The sequence below is a fragment of the Phoenix dactylifera genome, chromosome 5 (genome assembly GCF_009389715.1).
Source record: "Phoenix dactylifera cultivar Barhee BC4 chromosome 5, palm_55x_up_171113_PBpolish2nd_filt_p, whole genome shotgun sequence".
Lineage (NCBI taxonomy): Eukaryota > Viridiplantae > Streptophyta > Magnoliopsida > Arecales > Arecaceae > Phoenix > Phoenix dactylifera.
Genome location: NC_052396.1, coordinates 623,920 through 649,682, shown reverse-complemented (window position 1 = coordinate 649,682; position 25,763 = coordinate 623,920). Strand labels below are relative to the sequence as shown.

Here is a 25,763-nt window from a genome sequence, read left to right as displayed (position 1 = left end):
TGACAGACTCATGAGATGAAAGATGGGAGGCCGAAGCAACAGCAACCGCCGCCCTACATTATCTCACCTGAGGATAAGACAGCATAAAGTATAGCAATTATGATATCCATATCTCAGTCATTTAGCTATCCATCTAAATTTGATATCAGAGATCATAATGATGTTATTGGTTCCTGCAAAAGGTTGGCACTCATTTCTTTGCTTGACTGCCTCCTCAGTCTCTCCTGAATGCAGTCTCTAATGGCAGTTTCCTGTCAGCAAAACACCACAGACAATTGAGTGCAAGCCAGATGTAAACTGTAATTACAACAGAGGCAGAAGGTTAAACTCTGATAACCCACCATGATATGACATCCTCAAATTTCTCAAGAAATCCTGCATCTGTCACAACTCCACATAATGTAACACCTCTATGAATTGGGGAAAAAACAGGAGTCAATAATACTATACAGAAAAATTCTCAAAAAATTACACTATCCAGGAAGGGGAAATAGTCATTCTTGACATTTCCAGAAAGCAAGATGCCTCTTTTGAAGTTGGCAAGGACCATTTGCAATGATGGATCAAATATTTGAATGTCACACCTTGATAGATTTTTATGTTACAATAAACACGTCAGGCTTCACACTGAGAAAATGATTTCTCGACTTCCATGGATATTATTAACATCCAATGCTGTCCACATATATGCTAGAACACAAGACCTGATACAACCAGCCATACAATCCCCTAGAACAGGGATTTATCACCTAGGATAAGATTCTTTTTGTTGTTAAACGTACTCAAATACTGAAGAAAGTAAGAAACATGTCAAGAAATATGGAGGGAGGGCAAATGCATGAATTTAGTCAAACCTAGGCAATGTTGAAAAGAATGTGCACATGGGAGGGTGCTTCCTGGATTCTCTAAGCGGTTGAAAGGCATGACCTTAGATAGAGCTAATGGAGTGAAATTGTAAAGCCAAACAAATTGAGTAAAAAGTTGTGTTTGCTATAAGACTTCATTTAATAAATATGCAACTTGGCTTGGGCATGTATCATTTTTTTGAGGTTTGAGATCCACAATTGGAAACTACAAATAACCACTGATACTTGTTAAACAATTACAGAAATCCACTTGTCTGTAAATCTTTTATCCCACAATATCGATATAATTTTTGAAAAGATTTTCTAGGCCCTGTATGCTCTTCTGGTTGTCAAGAATGATCAAAGAAAATTCAGACAGTGAAGAATGCATTAGGAGGATCAGGTTAAGTGTTCTTAGTATCTGATATTGCGCATTTGGATGAGGAGCCAATGGAGCAGTCTGAGGCAGATTAGAGTAGGACTGAAACTGAAGTAATATTGCATTTGTGGTATCTCTTCTTAAGAGAAAATAAAGAAGTAATAATCTCAATTTTTTGTTTTGCTTTCCGTATTTTGATTTTCCTTTGTACATGCGAACGATGAAGAGATACCACAATACAAAAACAGCCATATTTGTTGGTCTATTACAGTCTCATGGCAAGATTAGCAATCATTAGTGCACTTGACAAAGATAGTATATTTACTTTGCCACCAAAAGAGAAGCAGCCTATCCTAATCCATATGTTTTTATGGCTATGGGCAATTGCTAGGCTCTCGGATGTGAAGTTTTCGATTTGCGAGTCCTTGCTTCTTTAGTCATTATGGTTGGTTTATTAATAATATATTTAATTCAAAATTTGATGTTAACATATATATATATACACACATACACACAAGCGCACGCGCGCGCACACACATATATATATATACATGTGTGTATGTGTGTGTGTGTGTGTGTGTGTGTGTATATATATATATGCTGGAGAGCAACTAGTTTCATTTATGTGGTGAATAAAGGTGTAGCAACATACGAAGGTGTGAAAGCATAAATTTGGTGGGAAGGCATTAAGCTACCATGCCTTTCTTGGTCTATGCATAATGTGGCTACGGTGAATGGATGAGTGGACCGTGGCAAGTGGTGTATTAAAGAGCGTAAATAATGCCTCATTTATCTGTCATGAAAGATAATTGTAAGCAAACCAGCACTTAAGTTGTTCTTTTGTTATTATGTATTCCTACAGTAGGAATGCCTTAAAAAACTCTGCTTTTGTAAATATTCAGTGAAAACACTGAAGTTTGTCTTACAATCATCTTGCCAGGAATAGGCCCTCTATTTGTCTATGATTCTTTTCCTGACTCAAACCCAAATAATTGGAATAGGTTGCTTTGCAATCATTTTGACATCCTCCATACATGAATTTACTTGATATTGCAATCCATTTTCTTAACCACTCCAGCTTGGACTGTGAAAATATGATCTTCCTCTGAATTATTCTTCATTTCCACCCGGTCAGCTTTTCCTCAAGCTTATGAATCCCTGACCCTGAAATTTGCCTTCAGGAAAGCAAGAACCCTGTATGCGGTACAGGTTCTTTTGGAACTTACACGAGTTGCTCACCTCAAGTTGCTCCTGTATTGCTTATTTCCATTTCTATTCTACCTCAGGCTGGAGCAGTAACAGTAACATGTTAATTTAGAGCCTGGCATAGTCTGGAACATTCAAGGATAAAATCAAGGTTCTAGATCTCCGTTTCCCAGTCACTGGTCAATTTCCATATCTTATAGAGCAACATCTTCATCATTCACACATCACGTTTATATGCTGCTTCATGATCAATTTTCATTGCCATGCAGTACTATCATTCAGATTATATTCAGAACATCATTACTTGATGACTTACGAGCCCTTAAAACTTTTTGAGAGTCAACAGCAAACTGAGAATACAGTAGAATTGCATCGACACGGATATTAAGAAGAAAGGGGCTGCTATATTTGTTCTTATGCTTCATTTAATATTGTATACTGGCCTGTTCTTTGTCGTGGTTCCGCTGGTACATTCATCTTTTTCTAATGCTTGTATTGCCATCATGCAAGATCAGATGTCAGGTTTTACCTTTTATGCGGACATCATTCTTTTTTTTGTTACATTGGCTTGCATCTGCTATGATTTCTTCCTCATGCTGCGGACTGTTGGCTTCCGCGCTTTCTTGCTGTTCTTGCGGCATATATATCGTTCAATCAAGTGTGAGCAGAGTGTGCCTTGGCAACTCAATTTGGGTGCCTGATATTTTCTGGAACCTTTGAGTCATGTGGAAACCCACCACCATTGAAGCCGTGGAGTGGCTGGCTGCTTGCTGGTCATCCTTCAACTGCCAATAGTAAGAAATATTCCTCAGTGAGGGTCAGATGATTTCGTTTAAATATATCCTTGGCTAAATGTACCCTTTATTTTTGTCTTCAGTACATGATACATTTCTAGAAATTGCCAAGATATGGTTAATGGCGTTATTTGAGGGCTGTGTTATGCAAAATTTAAGACCCTTATCTCCTGGTAAACAATATTTTGTTTTTCTTTGGTTTTATTAGCTCAAAACCTACAAAGCTGCATCAATTTGGCATTTCTACCATCATCAATGCCCTCGTTGTCAACACTTCAGCTGTCTGCTTTATTGATTCACTAGCTGATCAAAATATGCCATACTGGGGAGAGCCTTCAAAGAGAACATAAAATGGATTCCATTTGTTCTGTGCTGTGAAGTATCTTGAAGAAATATGCCATTTGACAGAATCAGAGCTGCAAATGAGATGAGCCTTGCTCTGCTGTACCAAGAAGTAAAGGTTTAGGCCACCATCTCATTAAGCAAATCTTTGGACAAGTCTGTTCTTGCACTTGTTCCTTTAAAAGCTGGTAACTGTTCTGGTGGTCACACCATGTGCGTATTTAGCACTTACAATACGTATTCCTTTAAGCTGGCGAATGTTCTGGCGGTCACACCAAAGGTCGATGGGTGAGCTAGACCCAAAGCCCCAACAGAATTGTCAGAAAAATAGAATCATGTGTGCACAACTAACAATAACCACCACCGAATAGCCAACATATTATACTTCAGAAAATGCTAAATGATACCATACTCCCTGCTAAAAACAATATTTGCATTCTCCTAATATTATTCGATTTGTTGTTGCTCACAAGGAATTCTTTGTTGACAACTCAGACAAGTAACTCAAACATCTAGATGTAATTTGTGACAATACGATGGATACAGAAATGTAATTTGTGACTGTACTGATTAGATGCATCCAAGCTGTCGTTGATGATACTTAAAGTTATTGTTGATTAACAGACAGTAGTAGCCTGAACACATAGTTGTTTTAAATAAAAGTTCTCAGCAAGGGGATATGATACCCTGCAAAAGAGACATTTAACTGTTTAGAGGACAAAATAGGATTCCGTCCGTCCAAAGCCCTCAGTTGCAGAATATTAACATGGCGTGGATGAGAGATCTCTATAAGATCTTGGTCTCAATGTCCTCCAGAGTGAGCCCTTTTGTTTCTGGTACGACAAAGAATATGAACACAAGAGAGGCTATTGCAATAACCCCAAAACCAGCAAAGAGGATACCAGTTCCTACCAAAGCCTGTCATAATAAAAGGTAAAGCAAGTGACATCAGATACATGAGGACTTACAGATAGAAGAAAAAAAAGAAAGAGAGATCTGGCCGTCGCAGCTAACTATGACATATCAAAATTCCTGCACAGCAATCTATGCAGTCAATAGAGTCGATCATTTTTTTCTCTCAAGTCAATAACAGCTACCTGTATAGCACACTACCTCCCAAACTAAAAGTGGGAGAAAGCAAACACATCTGGGGAGTAGTATCTGCTTTTAAGAAAAGGCGGACAGCAGATATCAGGTGCCTGCAAGTAATCCTCTGCAGGCAGTCTATATAATTACTATGCAGTAAAAATGACATCACAAAGAGCGACACCGCGATTAAATAGTATGGAATCTAGATAACTGCCTTCAGTCAAGATGACTGCTAAAATTAGTCAGACTAGTCAATCAGTAACAACAAGATTATATTTCTAAATCTAAGCAAACCTTTTGAATATAACAATTGCTCTGTAGCAAGTGCAATGTCAGAAAAGCGGCAGCCATATTGAGCAGTCGGGCATGTTAATCACTACATTCAATCAAGATGGCTGCTAAAGTTGGTCAAATTAATCAATCAATCGAGACAGATGATTTCAAAAACTTTGGTTGGTTGCTCACTGTTACTGAAAGACAGTTCATAAGTGCGAGTACCATCCCAGCATTCACCAACTCGACACTGGATGACTGCTATCTCAACAATGTAACTAGGACTTTCATGCCACAAAGACAAACATGTGCTAATTAGAGGGGAAGAAAAAATACTTTGCACAAGTAAATAATTACACAAGTGCCGATGTATTATTCTGAGAAGCGACCTTTTCATGCTAATCTTTCTGAACATACTGAACTTACACCGCACAAGTGAGAAATGCACAAAGTAATGCCCATATATACAACACATTATCTACATGCAGTATATTCAATGATGCTCCCTCCTGAAGTCTTAGCTCAGCCATAGTGTACACACAAAAAGTTTCTGATTAGGTACTTAAAGTAATGAAAAGGAATTTTATACTTAGACATGCCTTTCTATTTATCTGTTTTGGAGCTTCTTTCATCTCTTTTTACGTATGAAAAGGCCTTCCTAGTCCCCTCAAAAAGAAAAGGCCTTTCTAAGTACCTAACATTGTCAACAATTCACTGGTGCCTGACAATTTGCTTGGCATGGTCATACGAAGTGCTGGTCCAAGTCTAACTCAGTCAACGGATTAGAATGCAACCAAGTGTTAGTGGGCACAATCATTAGTTCTCCATTTAATAGACAGATGAGAATACAGTACAACTGATTTCTACCAGCCCAATGACATTATACATGTGCACATGCATCAACGTTTTTTAAATATGCAATCCTAAACACAGATTATTAATCCTGGAATATTTCTTAAGCAAGAAATTTACTAAGTCATGCATCATATAAAAGAGTGAAAGGAAAATCAGTTTAGCAGTATAAGTACCTCCAATGGTGAGAAAGAAAAAGTCACCAATGCATTTGAAGCAAAGTTTACAAGCACTGCTATACTTAATCCACGCCCTCTTAGTCGTAAAGGGAAAATCTCTGAAATCATCAGCCAACCGATTGGACCAAATGACAACTGCAGAATGAATCTTCATAAGAAAGTTGTATGCCTAAAAATTCCTGACATGCAAGGATACAGAGACAGTAGCTTGCATGCACACATCCTCTAATTCAAACAAGCATTTTGTGTATTGATGGTACTCAGATATACAACAAACATCATCAACATTATTAAAGGTTTTGCAGAAGAGCAAGTTTCACTGTATATACAGATGTGTGTGTGTGCACCTTCATGGGGAACTACTGTTGTTTTCAAAGATGCTTCTTGCAGGTAGGTTTGCCAGCTGGTTGCGAGTAGGTCCATTGCTCAACCAATTCCTCTTGCTCTACCTAAAAGAGGCTCCTAGCTAAAGTTGTCTTGTCCTACTTCAAAACCACAGGGCGCGTGCTATGGCTTTTCTACTTCCATTTTGGTCAAACTGGAATAGTTGAGAACAAAGTGGCAAATGGGTGCATAATGCATGATCTAAATTCATGATCTATATAAATATGCATGGTTGGACTACATACTTTACATTAACTCCTTGAAAAAAGTAGTTAATGATTCAAAATCAACAATAGTCTATCCAAATTCACGATCCAAATCATTGAACATGATCTAAACTATAAACAATGCCTAGAAACCAAAATTCAAGTATTTTTGTGGTCCCTAAATGGATGGATATGATAGCATGATAATATATTTTACTATGATTTGATCATCAAAACCTAGTGAATTTAAATCTAATCATCTTAAGATGTGTAGATCATGATCCATAAAGTGGTATATTATCAATCCAAGATGTTAATTCTGTTTGATTAAATAAAACTGCACAGAGTTATTATTGTTTGTTGATACATATTTTTAAAAGTACTAAATGGACATGCAAATGTGCACAAAACAGTGCACTTGCAGCCCCATGCTGCTGTGCATCCTACAATTAATGTGTTAAAATGAAACAATATATATACATTAAATTTGGGATGTGGCAACATGAGCTTGCAAGTGCAGTGCTTTGTGCACGTGTATGTGCATCTACCACTCCTCTATATAGTTTAACAAAAGCTGCCTTTTGTATTGTAGGGGTCCCTTGTCCTGTATAGTAACTTTATAGAAGTTATATAATTATTGTTATAAAATTTGATAATATAAGTTTTACCAAAGATTTTCATGGGTCGACTGCTTATTTCTTTTATTATTATTATTATTATTATTATTATTATTATTATTATTATTATTATTTTACTCTGAACAATACTTTGTAAGTTAGGAAAGGGAAAGACAGACTAAACCAATACTTCAATGTACTGAACATTTTGAACTTTTTGATAGATTAAGTAAACAGATAACCAGACATATATTTTGGGATGTAGAAAATAAACAAATTGATCGGAGAACATAAAGATTGGAATTGAAAAAAAATCATGCACTATTGCATATATTATCGCAGCAAAATATTCCATAAGAGTACTTCAATAACACATAAGATAACATCTAAATTGAATGTTTGATCACTTGATCACCCTCTAGAGCTCTGGTTAAGCTTTCCTGACATAGTCATTTAAAAGTCTCCTACTTATTACATTTCACAGACCATCATTCATATCCTTGCTAAATTCATCTTGCATAAGGTAGCCTCCTCATCTTGCAATAAATGTTTCTATTCAGATGACAAAACACAACCTAAGAAGATTCTAGAAGCATTTCCAAATTATTCAATCTAATCTTATTTTTGGTAAAGAATCTATCATCATTAATGCTGCCATCCTTTTCCTTTTTGTGCTAGAGTGTAGAAAGCAATTGCTTTTGATGAGCACTTAACCAACATATTTATTAAGGTCATAGTCAAAAGCATCTCCACTAAAATTGCAGACTGCACACACTAATTGAGATAAATAGTGTGGAGAACATAATTTTCAAAAGCATATCGATCTAGTTTTTCGTAATCGCCGACAATATATATGAGAGAAAAAAAAAATAGAAGTGGAAAAATGGATTTTGCCTTACATATTTTGCCTTTCATTGCAATATGATTATTTATCATACATTCACCAGGTATTGGATAATGCATTTTTTCTGCATCTGCTGCCCTAAAATCCACATAGTTTCAGGATTAGACAATTCTTACAAAAACAAACTTGCCATAGATCATCTCAAAACTCTTCAAGATTAGAAAATTCTTAATCTTAAAGACAGAGGTAGACCGTTTCCATATGCCTTGCCTTGCTTCAGATTCTTAGCACCATATGCACATGGCTTTGCACAAATACAACTTCCAATTGCCATTCCAAGCCTATTTGCTAATTTATGTTTTTACCAACTGATTAACTATTCTACTTTATTGCTTGTTAACTTCATTATTCAACTAAAAGTGAACCTACTTTGAGCATTTGGTTTACCTGAAGAAGTCACCATTTTAGAGGTTCACTCAATATCCAAATAACCCCCCATGGACCCTTAAGAGGATGGGTCACCTTCAACGTCGGCGGAACCGGCCCGAACCAGGCGGTTCCACCCATTTTGAACCGTACCCGTGGCTTACCGGTATGGTTCCGACTCCAAAAAAGGAACGCGTTCCCGGAGCCGGAGAAGGAGAAGAAAAGAGAGAGCGAGCAGGGGAGGGAGGGCGAGGGAGAGGATGCCGGCGGAGAGCCAATGGAGGCTGCGAGGGGGCTGGCGCTGGGGAAGTAGGCCTGCTTAAGCGGTCGACCCCTATTTCGAACCGTCGGACTCCGTCGGGCGCTGCCGGCCCTCCGCCGGCGTCCCTCCCTCCCCTGCTCTCTCTCTCTCTCTCTCCCCCCCCTCTCACTCTCCCTCTCCCTCTCCCCTGTTTGTTCCGCTGTGTCGGTATGGGCCCGGAAAACCGGTATGGGTCCGGTACTGATTCCTCCGACCTTGGTTACCTTTACAGTGACTTATCATATTGTATTCATTGTCCTCTGTGGCTTTATTATGGCTGGTATTATGCTCTATTTACTCTTTCCAATATCATATGAGTCTCCTTTGCACATCCCGTATTATAAGCATAATAATTTCATGCCTCCTCTTTAGCTTAGCCACTTTGGCGCTACTCAGTGCCATAACCTCTCCCTAATGGTCATGTCCCATTAAACATCATCTACTCCTATTCTTTAATTCTAACACCTAAGCCATCATTAACCAAGTCATTCTACATAGTTTACGTCTCTCATATGCCATCCCTCGTCCCTACCTTTTGAATCTGTTACATTCACTAAGACCGTTGCTCTTTCTTGTCGAAATTTCTACGTGCACGATCCACCTTCATTTTCAGAGGGAGGCATCCTAGATATCTTGTAAAGTATCCTACAGTGTTATATCAAGACTAAGTTGCCACATCTCTTTAAACAATAACAAATTATTTATTATTTAAGGTGCATGCCTCAAGTTACATCATCAATTTAGAATGCACTATGTAAAAGGAATCTCATGAGCAAGAAACGACTTTTTGCTGAGGAATGTAGTAAATTTAACATAGAGGAGAAGAATATCCAGACAGATAGCTACAGCCAATGAGCCCATTTATGAAGTAGACCATCAGAAAAGTTTTCATATTTTCAGGCAATAAAATTGGCACAAATAAATACCTGATAGCAACCAACATATAGCAGCAATGCAATTACGGCCACGAATGCTGAATCCTTAAATAAGGTGTAATATGAAGATAGTAAGAACAAAGAGATTACCTGCAGCATCGCAAGGTTATATCTTTAACAACAGATAAAAATAGTGTAGCCAATGACATCTCATAAAGTATAATAAGATTTCCACTTTTCTTTAGAGATTTATTCAAGCAAATACAGGACATAGCCCACTTACTGACATTTGGACAGATTACAAGTTTTAGTACCTCAGAACAGGATACCAAGATGGTGTTACAAAAGTTCCAGATCCTCATTCGCATGTGGGCACTATGTGTCAACAATTAAAAATGCCAAGTTCTCTAACACAAAAGTGATCTATGCATCAGGTGATTTGTCTCAGCCTTATGCAGACCACTTGTACTGTTGTGTAACAACTCATTCAAATATAGTGAAACATGAAAGCTTAGTATATATGTGCATGCATGTAAGTATAATAAAAATATCTTCAAATTATTCTCAATAAAGGAATTGATCAAGATATTTTTTTTATAGTTACTTATTCTTAATCTATTCATCATTTTTACAACTTATTTACAAACCAGTCGCAATTAATTGAAGAAAATTTTATTAATTATAAGTGTTATACGTTGTTGCTGGGGGTGTTGTTTTTGTGGTTATTTATTGTTCTCACATCTCTCATATTTGCTTTCATCTTTAATTATCCAAAGCATTTCCTTGCTTTTAACAATTTTTCCACATTTTTCCCAAATTCCAAATCTTTACATAATCAGCCAAACTGTTCACAAATGCTGAACTTGTGAGTATTTATGTGCATGTAGATAATCAACTCTAAACAAGGTATTATTAATATAGTTTACAAACCCACAATAAGCATCGTTTGTCTCTGAATATAAAAAAGTCGCAAATATCACTGATCTATTACTTCACTTGAAATCTTGAACTTATAGAAAACAGTGTTCACTTGATTGAAGAGCAGTCCTTTATACTTAACTGTGATTACATAATTGCATGCCTGAAACTACATAATTGCATGCACAATTTACACAGATCATAGGATGATTTAAGCATCTTATTAGTCAAATGGTTTGCATAAAAATTGCTCTTGATGAAATGGCCATGGCAGTTGTTGCATATTTCGAAATCAACTTTCCATTGACATGATGGATTTACATTAATCTGTCACATTATGGCATTGGTTAGTTATAAACTTTCAATTATTTTCTTTTTTTCTTTTTAAATATATGGATACAAGACTTCACTTCAATCTGAATCTCTTCCTCATTCCTCAAACATGAATGAAGTTTGAGAGGCCTTCTCGACTTAGACTCATTACAACTATAATATAGCTGTTAGTCCAGGCAACTTACTATCCCACTAACACCTCCGATCAGTAAAGGCCTTCTGCCAACTCTGTCTACCACAAGAACAGCAATCCCAGTCATAACTAGCTACAAAAACGAAAAGAACTATTAGAACCTGGCAATAAAATAGAGACCAAGCACAAATTAATTGTGTTTGGAAAAAATCAAAACTTGCGGAGATAATTTCACAAATAATATCCTAAAAGAAAATTTTAATTTTCACAAAATAAACTCACACACAGTCTACCTGTAAGTAGAAGAAGAAGATGGCCTTCAGTTTGACAAAAACAATTAAAAGGCCAATAAACCAATATCACTGGTTTTGACTAAATTTAAACCAAGAAATTTTAATGCAGGCTTGTAGTACACCAAATAATATGAAGCCATCAATTAAATATAAAAGGTTGGACATGTGAAGTCAGGGCTCACGAAAGTGAAGCCTCCAAATCCCTGTGCTTATCTCATGGGAAGGGAGTCCAAGTGACCTCCTCATTTTTCCTTCATGTTCAATGTCTAAAAAACTGGGAGTCCCGCATTTGCCGGACTCCTCTGAAGCCCCCAATATACCCCAAAAAAACATTTAACTCGTGATCAGGTTCTCTTAGAAAAAAATCTGCAAGTGCTGACAACAGCTAGTATATTTTAAGTTCGCGTCAAATGCAAGAAGCCATCAAAACAATTGATTGTACGGTATAACCAAATTTAGTGACTAACCAAAAACACAAATGCACAATTAACTTTTTCAGATATCATGTTTATCCATGTCAAAATTTAAACCAGTAAGATAATTCACAGATATTACAAGTTTCAACAAGAAAATATTGCTATATATAAGGAGAAAGGCAAGCCAGGATAAAGCAAAAATGCTCCAGCATAGCAACCATTGCTTTACGACTTGCTGGTTAATTGTGCAACAGAGTGAAACCATATCTAATAATTATTCAAGCAACTACTCAACACATTCTATGCACAAGCAAGGTGCTTTAAGCTAAATAAAAAAAAATGCTAGGCATACCAGGTTGCCACTGTAAAGTTTTGTGAAGGGATCAATATGCAGTTATTCAGTTTTTCTTATCCAAGAGGTATCTACCTTCAGGAGACCAAGAAGAACTGAGACGCGCGTAGCATCAGATGCTGCAGAAAACCCTGCACTCTGCCAACATAAAATGCATTAGTTTGAACAACCTGTAAGTTTACAGAATGACAATATTCCCAAGTGAAAAATTAGCACAGGGTGGGAATACCTGAAGGATTGTTGCAGCATAGTACAAGACACTTGGTTGCCCTGTGACCTGATATGCAAGAAAATAGTGGGCAATCAGAACTTGATAGGGGTGGTAATTTATGTCCTAACCCATCAACCTAACCTGCAAACAACCTGATTTAAGCATGTTCGGGTTTGACATAAATGGGTTTGGGTCATAAACAGGTCAACCCATCTAGACCAATTTATAAAATGGGTCAGGTTGAACTTCAACTTGTTTAACCCATTTTGATCCATTTAATAATTGGGTCGGATCATAACCAAACCCATTTAACTCATTTAAATCCATTTAATCCGTTAAAATCACACTTAGCCTGTTTAACTTTACTTGACCTCTTTAATAAACAGGTTATGCAGATCAGGTCAGATTTAGATCTGAATTTTTGACTTGTTGAATAAATAGGTTGCGTTCAGGTTGATGAATTTCTAACCTAACCTGCATCCAACCTAACCGGACCTAATTGCCACCCCCCACAAAATGACTTTTAATATTGGAGACGTAGAATTGACAGATCAACTTGAACATTTGATATCAAATTAAGAAATGTAAGAACTGTACAAGACCTGCTGAAAGAAAACCAGTCCAGCACCAATTATTAGGGCTTTCAGGCATTTTCCCTGAAAAATCTCACTTAATGTTACTTGTTTCTCTTGATCAGAATAAGAGAGTTCATCCAGAATTGAATCAACTTGTTCTGAAGCTGAACTATCAATAGCTTGACCCCTCAGCTGACACAAACAACAAACAGCAAATTCTTTAGCATCTGGCATGTTTCTTTTGCCCTGTATAGCACATAAAAGCAGCCATCGAGGTGACGGTGGCAGCCACCACATTCCAATTCCCATTATCAAAGATACTGGGGCACTAGTAGCATACATGTAGCGCCATCCAGCTACCAAATCAACAAATAGGCTGCCAGCTATGTAACCAAACTGCATAAAAGGCCATAATGAAAACTATTCATTAGTTCAATAGATTGAAAATTTAACTAAAATACGACTCCGGTATCTCTATACTTACAAGCATTCCAATAACTATAAAGAACTCCTTCAAGGAGATAAGTATGCCTCGAATTTGACTTGGAGCAGTCTCCGCAATATACATTGGAGCAGCATGCATAGCCTATAGAATGGCCAATGCTATTGGTATATTCACAAAATAATGGATGTGTGAACAGCATTCCAAAAAAAAGAAGTAAGGATAATATCTACTTTAGTTGTTGATATTGCTAATTTGCATTAGTAAATAATAAACAAATGCTATCAGTATATTCACAAAATAATGGATGCATAAACAGTGTTCAAGAAAGAACTAAAGACAATATCTGCTTCAGGTATAGATATTGCTAATTTGCTATTTGCATTTAAAAATACCTGATATCATCTGGGGAAACAAATCAAGAAAATAATGCATGCGCAGTCCAGTGCTTAAAAAAGTACCAAGTTTAGATATTGCCATTTGTTCATCATTGAAAAAAAATCGATATGTTATGGTACTTAGACATTAAAGTTCTCTGACTTAGTTACCTTATGTCAGAAAGCAACTTCAAGTTATTCAAGTTCTGTGAATCACATGAGCATTTTGTCTTGAGGAACAAACCATTGGAGTGATGCATTAAGAATCAATTGATGGGAGCAGCAGATCAAACAAAGCATTACATATCAGCATTTTGTCTATATCCAACATCTCTAACAACCCTTTTAAAACTTATAGCTAATAGATTTAGAGTTTGCTGAGCATTAATTGAAAGTGTAACAATTTATCAGTATCTGCAACAATGTCTAACCAGTTGGATGGGAACAAGAAGTGCTTTGACACTATAAGTGATATCAATCTCACTTTTATTTTAAGAAAAACTACTTCAAGTAAAATGGATGGCACGAGAATTATAACAACTAACAGGCATGAGGACAATGAGGATGATGCCCAAACCAAAGTGTGTGCAACAAAGCCGAACAAGGTATGAGCCATCAGCGATTATATAGCACCCAGTTGTAATGTAAAAGCAAGATTTCATATCATTTTTTTCCCTTCATAGAAATAATTTATCAATATCACCATCCAATCAACACAAGTAAATACATAGAGTTCCAGTAGGAAGGGGAAAAAATCATGAGTAAGTACCAATTCCATGAAAATTTCAGAGTATGCACATGAGGCTTCATAATGAACATAGCGAACCAGTGAGCAGCATGCACAAAAATATACAATGTTTAGCCTGCTATACGCACATGAAAAGAAAGGCCAGACATCAAGTGACATTACTAAGCTGGATCTTGAATTTAGTGAAGGGGTCTGTGTTTCTTCATCTACAACCGATGTTGAAGATGTTCCAAATGAGTAGTGGTTGCAGTGATGGCGCTAATTAACATTAAGACAAAAATTTTAATGCTCCATAAGTAGCACAGGTGATAAAAATATTATCATACTGCTCTGGGCCCAGCATCAGCCCTCCAATTTACTGTTAGAGTTTTATTTGAGACCATAAATTGCATGACAAGGGTAGAGTGAGGCTATATGGGCCTCTTCAAACAGAACACCATGAAAACAAGGCATTCTTCATCTCCATCTAGTAAGAAGGCTGAGCAGGGAAGAGAACATGGTTGTCTCCCACTGTAAACCTATATTTTTCAAAAAAAAGACCCTGGTAGTGGTGAAATGATTGCAAGAAAGAATAAAAGTATCAAACAAAATGCATGATAATAAAGATAGCAATGGATCAGATTAGGATAGAGACACAAGCATGCAGGGAGTGGCAATAGGACCACGGTCCAAGGACGGGAAAATGGCCAGGAGCAATGCATCAGAGGTAAAATCATGAGAAAGGAGAGCCATTCAGCATAAATGAAAAAAGTCATAAAAACAAGCACAAGAAAAAAAATGCAAACCGATGCAACATGACCAGCGAACAGCACAAGGAAAACAATAAGTTATATTCTAAATCAAAGAAGAAAAAAAGAAGAATGAAGAAATGGTATAAATGGATACCATATAATAAATCAAAATTACAGGGAAACAAGCCTGTCCCAGTAAGTATTTCAATGACAGCTTAAGATTTCCAAGAAACCAAACTATAAAAGTCTTCTAATGTAGACCTTAGATATACAGAAACGACACCATATATACATAAAACTATCAAATACTGGGTGAGACAAAATTACATAAGAACTGGATAAAGTTTGTCCAAAAAATATACCTAAAGCCTCGGGTTACTTGCTAACCTCTATTTTACAATTTAGCACCAAAATCTTAAATAGATCTTTGTAATAATAAATCGTATAAACTAATGTCCACGTGTCAAGTTATGCCTTCTGGAGACTTGCTAGTACATTTTGATAGTATATAACAGACATCTTTAACAGCATCAGATGGAAACATTCTATCAATTAGGAGGAAATCAATTAGCCAAGATAGGTAACTCCAACAATTAATTAGCATCTTGGAATTATCCCTGAATATTTACTTCAGAAAAGATAAAAATGCGTACATAAATAGCTAAGCTAAAGGATGATGAGCTCAATTACCAATCCAATTCCTATACCATAGACAAAGCGTCCAACCACCATAACAGGGAAGTCAGGAGCCAACGCTGTTAGTAGAGCTCCAACAAAATATAGAACAGAAGAGAGAATTAACTCCCTTCGTCGCCCTTCAATAAAATTTAACAGTTTATTAGATTCCACTATATAGTAATATTGGTAATAAAGTATCAAAAGCATATGAAGCAGAGGTGACAAACCTAAAAAATCAGCTACGGTAAATGCCAAAACAGAACCAATCAAGGCACCATAGAGTGAACCACTGACCTGCAATGTTCACATCAAAGGGGCTATTACATAACAAAATTTTAAAAAAATTAAATGAAAGTATAACTAGTCTTATGATAATGTAATATAATATAATAGCAACTCACCACAAGCCCGATTTCCAATGAGGATAAGTCGTACCATGTTGTCCCGCTTAACGTGGATGACTGCAGAAAGAGTTTCTTAGTATACCAGGATTTTGAAAACCACAACAAGTAATATGACATGAGGTTTGGCAAAAAGAGATGTAGACTAGATCTTGCATCCCTCTTCCATTGAAAGGAAGTTCCATGTTAGAAGCTTCAGAGGTTTTACCCAACCGTCTGGCATTGGTTATGTTTCTATTGTTTCTGTAAAAACAATTTGTGTAGCTCTCACCAGCATTCTCAAAAAACAAAAAAGCAAAAAGAAAAGAAAAAAAAAGGACAGGAAAAGAAAGGAAAAAATATTTGAAGATAAGAGTTAGGACAAATGCACTTTGAACAAGGACCACAGTGCAACTCAGTACAGCTGAAAAGTGAGATATGAACTGCTAGTTAACTAGATATAAACAGTTAGAGATATTGATTACAAAATTCTAGTAAACTTTGTATGTTCTGTAATATGGAATAATCAGCATAGAAAGCAAATTATTTACAATATACAAGACGCATGACATACCCAGTAAAAAGCTTCTCATTCCAATACTACCTAAATAAGCCCAGAGAACACACTATTTGACTTTCTATTACATTCTAATGAATATAAAACTTAAATGTCAAGGACATAGCAATACCTCCACAGAAATTGTAGCACCAGATGTAGCACCAATGTCATAACCATAAAGTGCTCCTCCTAAAGCTGGGAATAAAAACCTAAAAATTCAAGAAGTCACTTATAAAATTATTAAGAAAGAGATATTTTAAGAATGGCATGCTAAATTTTTAAGTGAACCAATAAATTGATCATTTGGTCCTAAGTCAATAACCCTGGCAAGAAATGAAAATGCAATTTATTGATATTTTGAAAATTAAAACCCACCCCTTCATTGTATGTTATTGCATAAGGATTTCTGATTCTAAAGCTATCAACCAACATATGTCACACTCACCTGATAAAGATACGACCTTGGTAGAGCTCAAGATTAGTGAGACTTTAAGGAACAAGAGAAAAGATGAATATTCTCATCTACAATTAGTAAGCATTATCCCTTTATGAAAGAGAAGATAAAAAGAAGCAAATTTTCTATGAGAATAGAGAAATATAAGCTTGTAAAAGAATTGAATTGCAAAAAGCTTTTACCAGAAAGGACATGAGTTTTTCATTGAAGAAAACAATAAGAAATAAGAACTCGGACACTAAAATAGTTTAGAACCATTAAAGCTAGTAAAACCTATAAAATATACAGGACTTATTAAAGTTTAGCTGATGCATGCCTATATGTGGTGACACATGGCTGTAAGACTTGATATGATTTGTCATAAGATATGGGCTTGTATGTCCCCTCTATTGTAGTATATAACAATGTGACAACACTACGTTGGTATACCAAATAATAGACCACGTTCCAGGAAAAATGAGAATGTAGAATAAGTTGGATAAAACTTTGCTTGTTGTTTTAAAGGAAACTCTTCAGTCGATCCAGAAATTATTTTAGAAAGTGTTAGAACAATCAAGTGACTGAAATTCGAGAGCAACCCCAAACAGTTGATACAAGGTAGTTATAATTATTGTTGTACATGAATGGTCAGAGGAGGAAGTGAAGTGGAAAATATAAGTTAAAAACAACTCTCCTGCTAAGGGTGTTCATAATCAATTTACTTATTAAGATAACCCTTTCCCTCATATTCAATTCGACAAAGATCTCCTTTCATGGTTGATACTATATTTGGTTGAACTAATATTTGATGAAGAATGATGACCATGAGCTCTTCCCTCTTTTGTGCTCAATGGAGTTAAGAGCGGTAGACTATTTTTCCACCACAGAGGGGGTGTTTAATGTGCATAGTAGTATTAATGTAAAACAGACCCCAAAAACACATAAAAGCTGGAAACAGTCATAGCCTAACCAAAAAATAAAAAGAAAGAAAGAAAAGAAAAGAAAAGATGCTAACATGTTTAGACAGACCTGCCAAGGGTTGAACTTTTGCTACAAGAAGCTGCTGTGGACAACGTTATATAATTCATAAGTGGTAACAGGAACACTAATTGGAGTAAGTACATAGAAAAAATTTGATACTTAAGATCAAGGAAGAAGATGTTTCATCATAAAGTCAGAAGGCAGATGACAGTGTCATAAAATTCCCCACCCAACCCCTACCAAACCAAGAATTTAGGGTGCCATTCATAAAAGAACTAACATCAAGTTGACAGTCTCATAAAAGTGTTCTCAATCCTCCTGGAGCTTTCCTTAGATTGGGATCCATAGAGGTCCCAAGATTGATTGTACAGAGCCTAGTATCATTAAGATGGCAATAATAGACATAAAAAAGGAAAAATGCATTAATTATTGTTCTTGTGGAGCTTCAAAAGACCACCTGATGCATGGATCCAAAAGAAACTATCTGCTAGTATTATCAAGCTGGTAATTTTGATGCAAAAAATGGATGAAGAGTGCATAATGACTAAATTTTTCACTCGAGGAACAGAATAGATGAAGGATTAAATCACACGCCGGACAGCACATTAGTGCAACATTAACAAAAGCGAGCATCATATTCAATCATCTCAATATTATCAAGAATGCACCAAATTATCTAATTTTCCACTTCAGTGATACAGTGTTACTTCTTTAGCCCAAGCAAAAATTACTGGTCAAAGAAGCACTCAAGAGCTTATCTAACAGAAACGAAGCACTCCAAAGAATTAGAAAAAAATGTGTTTCCATTTGCAAGAATAAAGATCCAAGTACAAGGAGCGATTCCCTTTCAATTAAATCAAAGTACTCATCACATACGATGCGCTAAAGTAATCAAAACTCAAACCAAGAACCAATAAAAAGAAATACTGTATCAAGCCAAACCGTAATCACCAACAGAGTTTGATATACTCACGGAAGAATTGCTGCACGTACAGAATAGCTCTCACAGGATCTATCACTATTAATTAAAGGCTCCGTTGCACTGTCTATTTCCCTCCCCGTTACCTATTCCATGCATTGAGGAAAACAAAAGGGGGAAAAGGGAAAAACGTGAAACCCAAACTAAGTATTACCTAAAATTGAAACCCCAAGAAAGTATAAAAGATCCTACAATCTAATCCAATCAGAAAGAATTCAAGAAAATCAAGAAGACAAAAGGGTACCCTTACGTCTTTTCGATGAACCCTAGGCAGCTCAGGATCTGAGGTCGCCGATGCCATTTCAAGGCTGAAACAGAAGGGAGGGAGAAAGGAAAGAAAAAAAAAATGTTAGCACGGATAGATCGATCGAGAACGGAAGAGGAGAAGGCGAGGGATTCGACTCACGGCAAAAGAGAAGAACTCCGACTTCTTCTGGATGGAGCTACGGTTGGTGGGGTTCGAATAGCTCGAGAGGGACGACGGAGAGTGGAGAATTGGAAAGGAAAGCTGGCATGAGCGCGGCGTTGTTTGATCGGACCGCTCCATTTAAAATGATCGCCTTTCAAGAATTAAACATACGCGGCCCCCGGCGTGTCCCATGAATCAGTAATCAGCTTTATCCGTTACTTTTTGGGACAGGAAACGGGGCCGCGCGGCGTTACGTGGCCTTCTAAAGTTTTAAGGCATCTGACGAGCCACACCATTAATGCTTCTGGGCCGCAGCCCCACGGCCTTTCTCGAAGGTTGGAAAATCGATGTGTGTGAAAGATAATGGGGTGGGACCCGCAAAAAAAGATCAGCGTGCGGAAGATAGAGGGGGCACGTCGGATGGGTTATCAACGCTGTCGATTTCGTCGGGTCTCTTTAGATATCGAAATTTAGGACCAGCGAGATGGTGACGGGGAACTAAGCGTCCAAGTGCAACCTAACAAGAATCAGGTCGTTCTTCTGCCGGAGTGCAAACACGGATCTCCAGGCGCCGATAGAGGATATAGATGGCTGAGATTGCGCGCCTAGTGGCTTGAAACGGTAGCGGCTAAGATACGACTGATTAATCTCACAAAAAAAAAACCGCAAAAAAGGAATAACATCCAAATTATAATATCTATTTATCTAGTCTACTAAATATAATAGTAAATATTTTAAAAGTTATCTCATAAACCGATTCTAAAACCTTACACCAGTCCTCTTTAAAAATTGAAAATAATAAATAGTTTATATAGAGGGAGAATATTATAAATATGTGCATCATATGTACTTGGCTCTAGTCATTATAAATATTATAATGAAAATTGCTTTGTCAACTAGTCCACATTAGTTATAAGTCGGATCCACTCTGCTCCCATTTGTAACAATTTAGGACTTTACCTAAAATAGTTAATCAGAAGGTATTATTTGAGTTTCTTCATTATGTATAAGTACCTAAAATCTATCCAACGTATAATCGATATGGGATTAAACACACGCCTGCATGATTGCCCCCACCCTATATGCCTTATTTGTCTCCAAAACCTCTCACATTTGTTGGTTGTTTCTAAAACATCACTCACATGTCTTGGAATTATTTTAACATTTATCTATAGTTATGCAGCATGTTGAGCTTTCAAGTAAATCAAATTATTCACTGTCTCTCCCTTAAATATTATAGACATGTCCGGTTGGCACAACATTCTACGTTACAACCTCCTATCCTAACTGCAACTCTAGATGGCTCCTGACATCTAGGGCTGTTAATGAGTCGAGCTGCTCGAGCTCGGCTCGGTAAAAGCCCGACTCAAGCTCGGCTCTTTAGTCAAACGAGCCCGAGCCCGAGTCCAATATGAGGCTCGTTTACATCCGAGCCCGAGCAGCTCACGAGCCCAAACGAGCTCTAGTCTCCCACTGAAAAATCTTATTTCAGCACCATAATTCATAAAAATCTGATCACATAGAGAAAAATAGCATGTTATCGAGCCCGAGCCCGATTACGAGCCCGAGCTCGGACTCGTTCTGGAGCTCGTAATTGAAACGAGCTTTATGAGCTCAAACTCGAGCCTTTGTTTTGCCAAGCAAACTCGAACTCGAGCCCAATACAGAGCTCGTTACCGAGCACAAGCCCGAGCTTCTGTGAAACGAGCCGAGCCGAGCTCTCCCAGGCTCGGGCTCGGCTTGTTAACAGCCCTACTGACATCTCATATGAAAATTCCTTTTTCACTCAAGGCTCCAAGATATGCCACAGATTGCACCACAACCTTAACGCCTTAGCGATTGATAGCAAGTGAATTATAAAAATACAGCAGACAATACTAAACTTCTATGCAAATCCTGCACAGAGTTTTATCCCATGCAACCTGCCAAACCTTACATTTTGGTTTATGATTTTGTGATATCATGTAGAAAGGAGATGAACCCGGAGAACTTCGAGACTTTTTGTTTTCTGACTATATTGGATGTATTCATACCCGTGATGTATGAAATGCCTGTTTTAACAAAAAAAAAAAAAGAAAAAAAGGAGATGAACAGCCGGAGGCAAGCTTAAAACTCGACTGGTTCGTCCTAGAGATTTTAAAATGGAGTCCTGATAGATCGCACCTTTTATAAAAATGTGTGGTTAAGACTGGTATTAGGGGCCTATTCATTTTTGAAGATCAAACTTTATAGTTATTCAATCAAGATTATGTTTGTGAATCCAATAACTACTACCTGACAAATTAATGACCAATTGTTAGAGATCTTGCCCATCATGAAACACCAATAGTGCACTGCAAAATTAACATACTACGTCGCTAATGATAAATAAGGACATTGCCTTAATGGGTGTCCCAGTGCACTCTTTACTATTTCTCATACTGTTGCAATGTCAAAAGCAGCTCTCTTCCAAGGTTTAAAACTTGAATTCCACCAAAAAGGATACAATTAATAGATGCTTTGAAGCATCCGTCAGTCACATTTACTTTTTGGAGAATTTTACAGCAGCAAAATTGAATTCATTCTGTTTTTTTTTTTAATATTTTTCTTTTATTACATGCAAGAGAGATGAGATTCAATATATGATGCTGCAAAACCTAACAAATCTAAGAAAATGCAGAAATAAGATGGAGGACAATGCCAGAATGAAAAATCCTATGATGTGGCTAAAATAAGTTACATAATCATGTGCTTCATTCGAAAAGCTCACCGAGTAAATTGTGGAACAAAGGATTGAAAGACTCATGAGAGGAAGGAGTTCTGATGTTACAATACCTGTCATAATCTAGAGTCTTGCAGCTATCCTCATAGGCCCTGTCATGAAGGCTCCATTTGACCAATCCACAAGACCAATGGCCATGGAGGAGCAATGCAACCAAATCATTCTGAAAAGCTTATTTAATGTTGCAGAAAATCATAATCCAAATATGCAGTAAAATAATCGCAAGTTGCTGTTTCAAAAGGTAAAAGTTCATTACATTTATTAGCACAAAATCATCCAGCCTGCACTAAAATTTCGGTTCAAATGTCTGGTAGACATGGCTAGAGGATGATCACACAGCGAGAAAAGCAATGCACTAAATTTTTTTTCCATGCCTTCAGCCTACTAGGGAAAGGAATTTTTTCAGCTTCTGGTGGGTTGCCATGGCTGTCCGGGTTTGAGAGCATGACCCTTGGAATGGTAGATGTACTCATCTCCCTCTCCTGAGAAGTCCTCTTTGTGCTCTACTCCATATCTTTTAGGTTTCAGCATCAAAAGCTGCCAAGAAATATAATATAAGCTGCTCAGCATTCATTTTGTATCACAGTTATTACAGTGTATTTTTAGCCTAAAAGATCCTTTTCTAATTTTTCTTACATATTTTGAGATGCAAGCGGACATGATTTTGATTTTTTAAATTGTATTACACTAAAAGATTAAAGCCTATCTACCAACATTTCCAAATGCCTGCATGTATCTGTACATTTGTGCTAGCCTTCTGACAGAGATGATATCTTGTGTTATAATATCCAGTTAACAACCTAAATAGCATAGAGTTGAATCATATAAACAGCAATAAATTCTAAAAGTTTTTGAATTTTGGGATGATAAACATATTTAGGATTTCAGTTGATAGAATCAGTGGATATGACTCAGACGACTTACTTCATCCACCGTATGGTCAGTGATGTGGCGCAGCCAAGTAGCCAACCATGCCACTCAGGTGGCACTTGGGATGCATTATAACGGCCCATCTGTGCATACTCCACCCATCTGTGCCATCCTGCACATTCACCAATTTCATATTCTCATCATTTCTGAGACAAGATTTTCAGTGTTGAATGCTATGAATAATATATTCTCAGAAAAAATCAAGTTCGACTGCTTATACAGAAAGTTCTCAGCAATATGGACCTCCAAACTAGACTCATGGACCTCCCGTTGCATTATGGTTGGCAGTCAAGCAGAAGTAACGTCAGATATAAGACTGCATGATTTTTCAGTTTATGCCTTCTATAAAGGAAAATTCTGAGACCCTTTGAAGAATAAATTAATGTGCAAGTGCAAAACAATATCTTATTAACAAGTAATCGAATTAAATAAATTCAGTTATCTTCACTATGACTCGATGAATAACATAACTTGAGTAACCCACCATCAATATTATCCACTAACTGGTCCCAAGTGGTAGACTTGAGAGGGAGAAAGGTCATTTAGAGAAGCCTATCTGCTGCGAAACTATCCAAAGATAAAATGGATAAAGTGTCATTGTAAGAACGTAATCCGCTCGATTTATATGTAAGGATGTGTGTACATACATACACACATTATATACATATTATATTGCGAAAAAATATCAATGGAAGAAAAATTATCAACTTGAACAATATTTGTTACAAGTACAATCAAGAAAACTATGAGAAAGAAGTCATAAACGTATATGCACATCTTCTACTATACAACATCAACCTCATTTTATCAGGCCTTATCAAGTGAGAAACGCATAGAACTGACGATATTTCTAGGATATAGAATTTATACCTCATATGAAAAAAATCTATGCATACTTCTATAGGCAGATATTCCAAGAAGCATTTGTGAAGACTATCTATAAACAATCATTTAAGTTAAATAATTAAATAGTATTGTTTATTGAATCATGGCCTTCCTATGATATAGAATGGCAACACGCTGACATAGCAAGTTCAGGAAAAAGCAGCTTTCTTTCACATGGTTATTCACAAAATAAGTCTGAAGTAAAACATATTGATTATGACAAAATTCAACTACTTTAGCATGAAATTGCATATATGTTGCATAAACCTAATAATAGAATACCATGATAATAATAAAGGTACTTACAATAGATTCCCATCCAGAAGGCATTTCCTGTAAAAAGCAACAAATGTGGAATATCAGAGACTTGTAATTAAAAAAAGACAATAAGACAAGGTTAATTGTTATATGCTTATACATAAATGTCAATAAACTGCAATGTAAGGCAACTAAGCATAATGCACGTACCTAGAAAGTAAATGAACAAAATATTTATGATCTCTGGCACAGTTGGGCCTCCTTTCTTTGACAAGTGTCAAAAATAAGCCTAATGCACCTATGAGGTCCAAGAAAAATGATTATAGAAAGTTTGTCATAAATAATTTTTTTTATTCGTCATATGACATTATCTTGCCAGTTCACTGAGAATGAATTGTTTGGTGGTCTAGGGATCCTGTACAGTCGTGAGAGGAAAAATTACAAGTCATTAACCCAAACCAACTCAGGGAAAATATGTTTAGATTTTGGCTATGATAAATTCTAGAAAATCAATTAAAACATCAATTGTTGCATCATGAGTTACGCCCTAATCTTGAAATAAATTCAAAAAACAGATTTCTAAGTCATACGAGTCCAATGCAATGTCCCAAACTCCTGCCTTTACAAAAATTCCGAGCGAATAACATAAATGACACCAAAAAGAACAATTTTTTAGTAAAAAAATCGAATTGATAAAGATGATCATGGTCATTTAAGCACAAGAAATCATCAAGCAAACTTTGGCCTCCATCTTTCCGAACATATAAATCTCCTGGAATAGCTGGGGCGATGCAAACCCCTTTAGAGAACTAACGTGCTTCCAATTCTGGCATTTTCTTGTGCAGAAATAAAATGATCAAGTTGAAGAGAAACCTAGATAAATTCAACAAATCAATAAAATCCCAGGCTCCAGATTGATGTGGAAGGGGAAAATTAACGGCCACGCACTGAAATAAAATGAGATTTCGCACTAGGAGAAATAAATCCATCAAATAAAGGTTGATTACAAAAAAATAAATTCGACAAATAAGAAAATCATGCCAACGCCCAGATGAAACTTTTAGGTCCTTATTCTTTCCTTAAAAATTCAACAACTATGGATTTGCGATGATGATTAGAGGGGGAGGAGACTCGCGTATAGCCCTCTTCTCGAAGCTGTTTGACGAAACTTCCGATGCCCTTCTCCCCGATCGCCTTGAAGACGCCCCGGACCACCGAAGCCATTCGCCTCCTCCCTTCTCCGAGAGCGTGTGAAGGAAGCCCCTCTACCCATATAAATCGCCAGTTTCGGCTGGGCTCTCCAACGACGAGTCGTTTTGCCACCGAGGTGGTAGCACGGTGGGCACGAAGCTTTAATTTTGTCAGAATG

The 25,763-nt window shown here is 36.8% G+C and overlaps 1 protein-coding gene and 1 long non-coding RNA gene across 5 annotated transcripts; both read right to left on the bottom strand.

The window, feature by feature from the left end:
* Positions 1–4,066: 4,066 nt before the first annotated feature.
* Positions 4,067–19,776, bottom strand: LOC120110783 (D-xylose-proton symporter-like 2). Its single transcript, XM_039126367.1, has 15 exons — positions 19,558–19,776; positions 19,402–19,459; positions 19,146–19,237; positions 16,889–16,967; positions 16,221–16,280; positions 16,047–16,113; positions 15,832–15,956; positions 13,328–13,429; positions 12,871–13,239; positions 12,287–12,334; positions 12,133–12,195; positions 11,049–11,129; positions 9,664–9,762; positions 5,957–6,094; positions 4,067–4,484 (listed from the first exon to the last, which is right to left on the bottom strand). Exons 2-15 carry the CDS (start codon positions 19,450–19,452, stop codon positions 4,353–4,355), a joined length of 1,506 nt encoding a protein of 501 aa, XP_038982295.1. The 5' UTR covers positions 19,453–19,459; positions 19,558–19,776; the 3' UTR covers positions 4,067–4,352.
* Positions 19,777–22,487: 2,711 nt separating this feature from the next.
* LOC103720993 lies at positions 22,488–25,763 on the bottom strand. 4 transcript variants are annotated; one of them, XR_001880210.3, is made up of 5 exons: positions 24,605–25,763; positions 24,443–24,469; positions 23,736–23,818; positions 23,246–23,363; positions 22,488–22,858 (listed from the first exon to the last, which is right to left on the bottom strand). It is a non-coding gene; the product is annotated as an uncharacterized LOC103720993 (long non-coding RNA). The 4 variants fall into 4 exon arrangements; XR_003388290.2 differs by having other exon boundaries at positions 24,443–25,762; XR_001880209.3 differs by lacking the exon at positions 23,736–23,818 and having other exon boundaries at positions 24,605–25,759.

Coding starts and splice junctions, on each gene's coding strand:
- LOC120110783 (XM_039126367.1), bottom strand. CDS start 19,452: ATGGCATCGGCGACCTCAGATCCTGAGCTGCCTAGGGTTCATCGAAAA. Junction 16,114..16,220: donor CATTGGAAATCGGGCTTGTG/GTGAGTTGCTAT, acceptor TGAACATTGCAG/GTCAGTGGTTCACTCTATGG. Junction 11,130..12,132: donor TTCTTCTTGGTCTCCTGAAG/GTAGATACCTCT, acceptor TCGTTTTTGTAG/CTAGTTATGACTGGGATTGC.